Source organism: Dysidea avara, chromosome 1 (genome assembly GCF_963678975.1).
Source record: "Dysidea avara chromosome 1, odDysAvar1.4, whole genome shotgun sequence".
NCBI classification, from domain to species: Eukaryota; Metazoa; Porifera; class Demospongiae; order Dictyoceratida; family Dysideidae; genus Dysidea; species Dysidea avara.
In genome coordinates this window covers 44,311,424-44,321,691 of record NC_089272.1, presented here as the reverse complement: position 1 = coordinate 44,321,691, position 10,268 = coordinate 44,311,424, and the positions used below count along the sequence as shown (strand labels likewise).

General features: G+C 35.8%; 1 protein-coding gene and 1 long non-coding RNA gene across 2 annotated transcripts; both read right to left on the bottom strand.

Annotated features, from left to right (window-relative positions):
* Nucleotides 1–2,654: 2,654 nt before the first annotated feature.
* LOC136265549 (uncharacterized) lies at nt 2,655–3,216 on the bottom strand. Its single transcript, XR_010705593.1, has 2 exons — nt 3,024–3,216; nt 2,655–2,971 (listed from the first exon to the last, which is right to left on the bottom strand). It is a non-coding gene; the product is annotated as an uncharacterized lncRNA (long non-coding RNA).
* A 3,995-nt stretch (nt 3,217–7,211) lies between these two features.
* On the bottom strand, nt 7,212–9,996 carry LOC136246929 (uncharacterized). The gene is made up of 5 exons (XM_066038530.1): nt 9,809–9,996; nt 9,220–9,564; nt 7,430–7,547; nt 7,271–7,353; nt 7,212–7,225 (listed from the first exon to the last, which is right to left on the bottom strand). The coding sequence occupies exons 1-5, from the start codon at nt 9,858–9,860 to the stop codon at nt 7,212–7,214; spliced, it is 612 nt and encodes a 203-aa protein (XP_065894602.1). The 5' UTR covers nt 9,861–9,996.
* Between the last annotated feature and the right edge of the window lie 272 nt (nt 9,997–10,268).

The following is a 10,268-nucleotide window of genomic DNA, read 5'->3' as shown; positions in this document are numbered from 1 at the left end:
TAATGACACTGCTGGGGTCTGAGTTCTAGTGAGTGATGTGTCAAAGGTGCTCCTATGGGAGTTACCAGTTGCCATGATTCTTGCCGCTGGTGGGGAATGAACAGGTGGGTGTTCAGAGACAACAGATAGTGCTTCCCCTGACTCGTCACTTGAAGTTGGGTGGTGTCAATTGGCATAGGAGCGGTGGTTGAAACATTGGTTGGTGGGTTGCTGGCCTGATGGCTGTGAGTGAGGTGGTCAAGAGTTTTATCATGTCATCTAGCTTAGACGCAATTTGCGTGAGGGGTGCCTGCTGTTGCGTCCCAGTGCTGGTCGTTGCTTCTTCGTCGGTCTGCTGGCGTTGCGACCCCCTGCCGTTCGCCGCTTGCTCCTCGGTCTGTTGCTGAGTTGTGCCTGACGCCTGGGATTGGGTCTCAGGTGAACTTCGTCCCGAGGCTATTTGCTCTGGTGAGGCTTGTTCTGTATTGGAGTTTGAGGCGCGAGGTGAACGGCGCTTGGTGGGTGGTTGGGTAGTACCACTTTTTCTTCGTTTTGGCATGACGAGTAACCGGGAGTTTCGGATCCTGATAAGTGTATTCCCAGTATTCTGCTGCTGTTTCTATAATTGTATTGCTAGTATCCCGCTGCTGTTTCTTCACACTATTGACAGGTGAGCAAAACGTGGCTGGAAACCTGCTTGACTGGTTTTTGTAACCGGTTTATTGTAGTGCGCGATCTGGTATTTTAGCGCATGTGACTTATACTAGCTGTAGCGAAATAAATCCCTTGACACTGATCCCTGCATGTTAACTTAAATTTATTGTGAACAATAAATTACATTTAATGTACAACGTCATGCATAAAAATAGTGAGTTTTATCAAAATAATTCATAGTCTCTTCTTACATTTGGGGGCTGCACCCTACACCCCTGTAACTGGTTAATTTAGTGTTGCTTTTGGGTTATGCTTCTACACTGCTGTTGTACTGAAACATAAATCCACCTGTACTATATTCCAAACATATGTATTAACTTTAATTTTGTGCAATGTCCAAAGAAGTTGAAATAATAAGTGAAGATGACAAAAAAGGAAGATCAGATCACAAATTTAAGTCTATCATTTCCCTCCGTATATTATAGAACACTGGTGTTTTACTTTTCTGCAATTCAGAAAGTTTTATCCGGTTAAGATACTCTAATAGAACAGTCACATATTATAATATCTTGTTATGTGACCTTCATAGTGTGGTAATCTAGATTTGTTAAAAGGGGGTGTTATAGCCTTTCCAATTGTAAGTACTTGACAACCCATAATTATAACTTGACTAGCAAATTAGGTACCAGCTTGAAATGTCATCACCTTATGCTGCTAGCATACCACTATTGCTTGTTGCAATTTCAAAGTGATCAGTTAAAAAATATGAGGAGATATGATTAGTCAAACTCAGAAGCTTGGAAAGGCTCTTAACCCCTTTCCATTACTTTTAAAGTGCAATAAGAGTGAGAACACTAATACTGTATTTTATTCAATAACAGGACCTTAATAGTTATCATCATGATCAATTGCTAGATACTGGTATGTTAGCAGCAGTGAGGGAACACGTACGCATGTGTGTTACCTTTTAGGCCAGTCCCCTTATATGTGTCCTATATACACAATCTACAAATCAGTCCAATACATTACTATTTGTAGCTGTGATCAAGCTTTGGTGATGTGATCTATACCTGTACTTATGTATACTCCTGTTGAGAAATGTACTATAGAAAAACAGGACCCCTAAGCAAACAAATAAAGAGATGCAGTTGCTTACTTACAATATCATCTGAAGTTGACAGTTGTAAGGGTATGGTGATTTTTCATGAAGTGTGTTTTGATAATAAAATTTGTCTGTCTTGTTTTGTTACAAACATTACAAAAATAGACTACCAAAAAGTTGGTTACTGAAACATTCAAAGCCTTAGAGGAATCGTGCTATGGCAATAGCTGTATGTATATATGTGAATGTAACACTTATGAGCCTCCTGAAACGTATGTATACCTTTGGGCTTTGGGCATACATATCAGGCAAATCACTTGTGCCCATTTTACAACTATAAATTATAATATGTGGTCCTAGATGCCAACACCCATAATATCAGTATACTATCAATACTTCTACTATAATTGTATAGTATCCCACTAGTTCATTATGCCTTCTTGAAGTTTGTATACGGACCACTGTATTCTCTAATGAACAAGGCACATTCATTTTAACATCTAAAGGTATACTGTAGTCCAAGCATTTGTATTGTCATATTGATGTGTAGTATGATGCATTTCTAAAAGTATGTACACATTCATAGAACACTTTCACCTTAACAGGTTGAATCTAACTTGACTGTTCTATTAGAATATATTCATCTCCAGTATCAATCTCACAAAAAGCATGTGCTGAATAGTAAATACCTCTCTACATAAAATCACATCTGTACAAGACTAGTAGTAGCTACAGCTAAATCCCACTGAGCAGTTGGCCATGGAATTTCAATGGTAAAGTTAGTTGACTAATATGGTGATACTGTGTACTGTATATTGCACAAAGGAAATGTGCTGACTTATTACCATGACAATCACCGATGATATGCGTTTATTGTAATGATCAGAACACCATCTATAATATTACTAGTGCATGTCAGTCTCATAAGTACACAAGCTGTAAATAATTTGAATGCATACATGTGCAATAAGGTGGCACATTACATTTTGTGAAAGGTGTGATATACTGGGTACATGTGTTCCATTGAGGTAACACTTCAGATGTTCTTATGGGTCAGGTAAGCTGGATTAGCCATCATTGGTACATCCTGATGATCAGAAGGAACTTGTATAGTATCATATTGTGGTACTATGGAAGAAGCTGAATTGTCTTGACCTACTGGAACATAAGCTGGAGATGACTGCATCTTGATTGTGTCTGTGTTTAACTGTTGCTGATTCACAGGAGTTTTAACTTCTAGTAACCAAAAAAGTCAGGATAATTGTTTACTTCTGTTTGTGCATCTTACCAGAAGTGATGTGCTCCTGTTTGTGATAACGCTCCACACACAACCAAATAATAATGACAACAGTTATTACTAATGATATTATGAGGAGGACAATGATAATAGTGAATACAATGATCAAAGTTGTGTTCTTATCATCATCTAATTCAGTGTCAATACTCTGATCTATTAGTGATTATGATGAGAAAAGTGACATGGTCAGTATAATAGTTCGACATTGAAACACAGGGTTCTACGGAAACCCGAAAGACCCTGTGTTGTGGTGCAAAAGTGAAGCGAGGGCACTACTACAGGGCCTGAGGGTTTCTAAATTTTGCAGAACCCTGTGTTTAACTAATTTAGACCACAGTTCGTTGTTGTACCTTCACTGCTGCTTTTTGTATCTTCACAGCTGTTTGTGACACAAGAAATGTAGCGTTAACAGCTCCCTGTAACTTTTAAAGCATGTTATGGCACCTTTCTACCAGTTAAACGCCCATGCGTTGCCAATGTTACAGGCACGTAATTGCCGTGTTTTGTATCACCCCAGATACAGGGATCTATTGAGACATGAACAAGGATTTAGATACCTGTAAATAACCAATTATATTTCAGTATTTCACCTTGCTGTGGTCTAAAAGGTTTTTAGATACGTATGAGTGTATGTATTGTAGTTATGGTATGTCCATCACTAAGGCCATACCAGGGCCAGAGGAGGGAAAATTGAGTTGGTCAGGCTATTGTATGAAGTTGTTACTATATACATGGTGCTGCCAATGAGAGGAGTTGCTGCACAGCGTGCGAAACACATTCTGCGAAACACATTTTGCGAAGTGTGAAGCACGACCCTTCTAGGTGGGTGTGGGGGCATGCCCCCACAGGAAGAAACTTTTGAAAATTAGACACTCAGATATGCAATTTTAGTGATATTTCACTGTTAGCTAGCAATATAAATCTCAAGCCTGTAGCTATCTGTTCTTCAGACTTTCTATTCTATATTATATGTATAGGTAATTGTAGACCTTACATACAGGGGGCACAGCATGAAACTTGCTAGGCTCATGCAGTGTACAGTTAGTTATAGCAATTAGAAGTTCAAGGGGGTCTGGGGGTGCCCCCAGGAGCTGCAGAATTTTTGCAATTTAAAGGCTTGAAAATGCCTTAATATTGATGCTAAATTTTGAAGTAAAACTAGCTAGCTAGCGACTTGCAACTTCCCCAAAATTTCGCAGGGAACCCATGCAACCACCTTATGAAAAGTTGTTGTTCAGACCCGACCAACCCAATTTTGATTTTAACTAAGAAATAAGAAAAAGTTAGATCACGTGACATCTTAAAAGTTGCTGCAAAAGATCAAGATACTCTAATAGAACAGTCAGTTGGTATAATTTTGATCTCAAATATACTGCTAGCTGTCTGTAAATGTAAAACCAGCGTGTTCCTCACCTCTGGCAAAGAAAATCTATGATAGCATCAGTGCAGTGCTCATTGAACTACTAGCTATGTATATCTGTTGTAACAGTTATGTATAGAAGGGATTTGATAGGTCTGCATACAGCTTTAATGTGACTTACTGATCTGTGGAATAAACTACCATTCATTGATCTCGACCAGCTAGTCACTACCAGCTATCAAAATCACCATCTATAATTATTTGCTACAACATTTTCGAAACAATTTCTCATCTGACATTCCATGCACCTATCTTTTTGTTGTAGATGTACAGACTGCCATAATTTAGGAATAACTAGTAATTTCTCAGTGATGTGAGCCTAGCTAACTCTTATCTTATTTGTAATTAATTAGTTTTGTAATTAAGTAATTAGTTTTGTATTTAAGTAATTTCCTGGCTGCTAGCACAAGTTGTTGGCGGACCATCAATACATACTTGTATTGTAAAGTATTAATAATAACATAGGGTATAGAGGATCTATAATAATAATAATAATAATAATATTATAACCAGAAATCATAAACATGTACACATCTAAAATTATAGCTAGCTGTTTTTGTTTTTTTTTGCATACCGACAGATCCATTTTGTTGTAAAATGATTTTCAAATAGGTATGGCCTAATAGAATAGAAGTATATATGCACGTTACTAAGTGGTTCACATTTAAACACACTACGCACCTATTACATTTGGCATAATGCATATGTTAATTTACACAGTTAATATAAGTAGTACTTAGCTTGTAAGACAGCAGCTACTGCAACATAATTTGTACACATTGTCAAACCTTCAATTGCAATGGTAGGTAAAACAACTGACTCGCTTCTGGAAGGTTGAACTGTACAGACAAAACATTTACAATAAATAATTTGTAAATACAAAATTAATTTAACATGTTTATTATGGTGTCTATTTTGTGAGCAAATACTGTAAAAGCTAATAGAGAGGTTGCATATGAAATGCACATTGTAAAATGTTTAACAACTGTTGCTAGCCAGCCATGCTTGAGAGCAGAGGATGAAGGCTACAATCCTTCTCAATTATTAAATAGAAAATTAATAATCCGCTTGTCTGTAAGCACCAGCCTATTATGCTGGCATAATTATGAGCATAAGAGGTGCCTGAAAGCATCAAGCATAATGCTAGCATAATAGGCATGTTATACTGTAAGCAAAAAATGCATGCCACAGAAAAAGGTTGATTTACAATAATAGAACAGTCAATGCCACTCATATGGCATTAAGCAGTTATTTGACATGAGTGTTATTATAGTTTACAATGTAGCCAAATTCTTAATGCACAATGAGTACTTTTTACATTTAACCAGTTTTTCATAAGCCAAAGTTTATAATTATCCTTAGAAAGTAACAAAACATTATAACCGTGGCAAAATTTTTGAGCATAATTATGAGCATAATTGGCAAAATTAAAAGCATAATAGGCTAGTGCCTACTTGTCTGTATTAAACCTATAGTTTTCAATATTCATTTCCAACCCTATCATATTGTCTGACAGTGATACCGGCTTGTTGTTGGTAGCTCACAGTGACAAACCAAGAGCATTCCACTCATTTGGTCCCTTTGAAACCTGTGTGAGTGACTATTGTATAGTATGTCTACATATTTACACTAAACATGAAGATTTGTTTAATCACAAAGTAATGTAAGCTAATGCGTACCTATTGTTAAAAGTCTTTTATTACAGGTTTTGGCTATTGAATTTGTCACCTTTGCAAATGACTTTGTCTCATTTGCAGTAGTAGAATCATAGAATTAACTGTTATTGCATTAGAATTTGTTAGGTTTGCAGGAAATGTTGTCACAACTAATCAGTGAGCACTCAGCTAACGTGAATGAAGCAACTGAAACTATTGTTGACCAACAAGAGCTAGTAGTGATTAGTTGTATTCAGTTGACTACAGCACGCTTACAATTGATAAGGCCATTCCAAGTGGTAACTTGTTTCTGCTCCTCACCAGCATCAGTTATTGGTCAGGCCATTATTGGTACTGCACGTGTGTAATTATTCTATTCAGTGTACATCACATAAATAGGTGGTTGCTGTTGTTAAAAGCCGTGCAGGTTTGTTTAATGTAAATGAGTTGCAGTATAAATTTGTAAACTGTGCCAATGTGGCATTTTATACCTGCATGATCTCTGTGCATGGTTTGAATAGATTGAGTGCTAAATATGGTACGTGTCTTATAACTTTTGTAATTATTTATACTTAATTTTTCCAAAGAGGAAAGGGTGGCACCAATTGGCTAGGCCTGCACAGATGTGCTTCCCCAAAACCTTGTATGATTATTTGATTAATAATCATATAATGGTCCCCTCATCCAATTTTGCACTCAGCCAGAACCAGAAAAAGGTGGGAATACCACTTAGGATGGTCTAAGGTTTCCTACCACTGTAGTTCACTATTGACAGACATTATGCCATCCATCAGATACACACCTGAATTTTATACCTCTGAAAACACTAGATATCTAGTAATTTCTTTAGAAACAGCTTTATACAGAAATGCCAACAATAACTTAGTCACCAAAAGAAATTTGCTTCTATCTTGGCCCAAAGAACACAAAATCAGTCATGATAAAATTTCCTGAAAATGCGACCATAGTGCCTGAATTCTACTGGAAGCATGTTGAATCAGTTGCCAAGGTAGCAAATTCAAATGCAAAAGTGATGAATTCTACTGTAAAAGTGACAAATTCAATTGCAAATGGGATATGAAGTCAATTGCAAAGGTGACAAATTCAATAGCAAAAACCTGCAAGTCACAAGACTAGTGTATGTGAATAAAATGGTAGCTTACATGTGGGTATGCTAGTTGATATATTCACCATCACTTTTTTTCCTTCTCCCTGACACATTCCCACACTAGGGACAACACTGATCCTATATGATGTACCAATGGATAGTCCAGTAATACTGTACTCTGTATCAGTAGTGGTAAATTGTATCATCACATCACCAGTTGAAGATGATAATGATATAGTATGTCACACTACCAACTGATGTACTGATCCATGATATAGTGATGAAGGTGGTGCCAGTATCCTCCACTGTGATGTTGATGAGTGATGGTGGATCTGTAACATGTACTGTATACTACATGAGCATGCCTACAGAATAGTGTATACATGTATGTGTGTAGGTCAAACAGACATGTCCATTGACTGCAGCATGCAAACTTAGATTCTATATGTGACTGAATTTTGGAAAATCACCCATATGGGCGTGCGCGAAATAATTAGAATTTTCATGTTAAGTGGGTTGCTAATAAAAGCAGGGAACAGTTTTAAAAACAAATTCAAGAATTTTCTTGTAATTTAAGGTATTGAGAATGACTTGAAACCATCGTCAAGTAGATTTGCACTATAAAGTTTGTGATTTGATCGTTAAATGTTTTAGGTGTCAAATGTGCCAATATGGGTGATTTTCCAAAATTTGGTCACATATAGCCTAGCAAGTATGTAATTCTGTAAACATCCTGTTTACCAGTAACTAATGTACATGATTAAGATTTGAAAAATTGTGTTTAAACTATAATAATTATTATCATTATTATTGCTACTACGTATTGTGCATACCTCTGAAAAGAGTACCTGTGATGTATAGATCACAAAAGAAGCAATAAAAAAATAGAATTATACTCAAGTAACTGTTGCTAGAGCTTAAATTTATCAATATCCTTAGAGTCAATCACATGCTGGGATAGAGAATTCCACGGTTTGATGCTGACTGGAAAGAAGGAAATCAATTGTAGTCACGGTTACACAAATCTCATGTTACAACTTCTATAGTATCATGTATCATGGGTAAAGGTGTCAGGTAAAAAGTAGTGGGGATGTCAACAAGGTGAAAATTAGTGTTGTTTTAGTTAACTATAACTAAAACTAAAAGTGCTTTTAGTAAGACAAATATATAGTTAACTAAAACTATAACTAAAACTAAATCTATAACTAAAATACAACAGAATATTTTACCAAAACTAAATCTAAAACTAAAAAGAATTGGAAAACATTACTAAAACTATAACTAAAACTAAAATAATTTTCACATTTTTAACTAAAACCATATCTAAAACTAAAGCGACACAGAGAATATAACCATAACTAAATCAATAACTAAAGGAATTAAGAAAAATTACTATAACTAATTAAAAACTAAAACTAAAATTATTGATGATACTGACTATGACTATAACTAAAACTAAAAGTCCTTACTAAAACAACACTAGTGAAAATTAGTTCTTACATACCCTATTAGACAAGGAAACTTAATATCTTGTGTGCACATAAATAATTGCTATTTTATTGAATCAAAATTGTATTATAGTCAGCTTACACTCACCTAAGCCTTTGTTTCTTATTAATAAATCTTGTTGCACAAATCAGCTGCCCAAACATTTAATAGTGCTGTGAAGTCCTTTAAATTCCAGAACTATAGTCAAAAAGCATCTTGATATGGGAGAACAAGTGAGTTACGAATATCAAATATGTTTAATATGGACGATTCCGCAGGTGTGCAAACATGTTTATAGCATGAAAACATGCTTGTTCCAGTAGAAAACCATTGGGAGTGAACACATGTTCACCTCTTTGATATTACTATATTTAGTGGGGCTCAGATGAACACCTACTGACTATAATGAAACATCTGCACATGTACTCCATACTCATACTTGAGGTATGTACATAATCTATGGTTGTGTGTACTTTGTGTATTAACACTACTGGTCAATGCCAGAATCTAACTTACCTAATACTGTCAGAGTTCCTATAGAGCTCTCAGTAATTCCATTCAACAATGCAAAACTACACTGATATGATGACTGGTTGTCAGTCCCATCCACTGGACCAACTCTTAACACACTATTGTTTCCATTAAGTGGATCAGCTATCCACTCCAGCCCATCGATAGTGTTTCTGATGGTTTCACTTCCACTGATAGTCCCATTACTGACAACTACACCATCTCTTCTCTTGATTATTCTCCAATCTGGTACCACAAAGTTAGGATCAGCTCCAGTAAATCCACATGTACAATTTGCCACTTGATTGATACACACTGTTGTGTCTTGTGGACCATTAGTGATAGTGAGAGCTACAGATACATTTCATAAGTGGGAAATTTATTATCACACAACCTCTAGAAACTTTTAAAAATTCTCCATACAATTTACATACTTCAAAAGTAACAAAATTTCACTAGAAAGAAAACAAAGCTGTTATACGCAGGTAGAAAATGGTACTAGACTCCACTATGAAATTCATAGTAATAATCATACTGGAATTACTGACTTACATACATAGTTTATGCACACATATTTTTACCAATTTCTACTAACCTGCTGATGCTGCTGTAACAAGACAAGTCACTAAATACACCTTATTATCCATAGATTTCTATGATATGTATCAAAACTAATATACAAGTATGCACTGCTCTCCTACAGTACAGAGTAACATTCCCTTTACATCCAAAATGACCAGACTTGTAGATACATATTGCAGTTATATTACATGTTGTTCTAAGGGTGATAATGTAATTTTTGTAAAATTAATTTTACTTTATAAGGAAATAGGTAATGTGTGAAACCTGTCAAATAATTATGGTTGTTTATGGCATTTGGGAAGTTGATAAATTATATATCTATTAAATTAGTCTATAATTACAGTATGGCTTCAAGATTGGCATTAATTTTATCCAAATCATATCAATTGAATGGCTACAGGTTCAAGGCTGCCCACATCTGGTCATGGATTTTTCTTCTTGGCTGTAGGACCAGGTGTCCTACAGACTTTCAG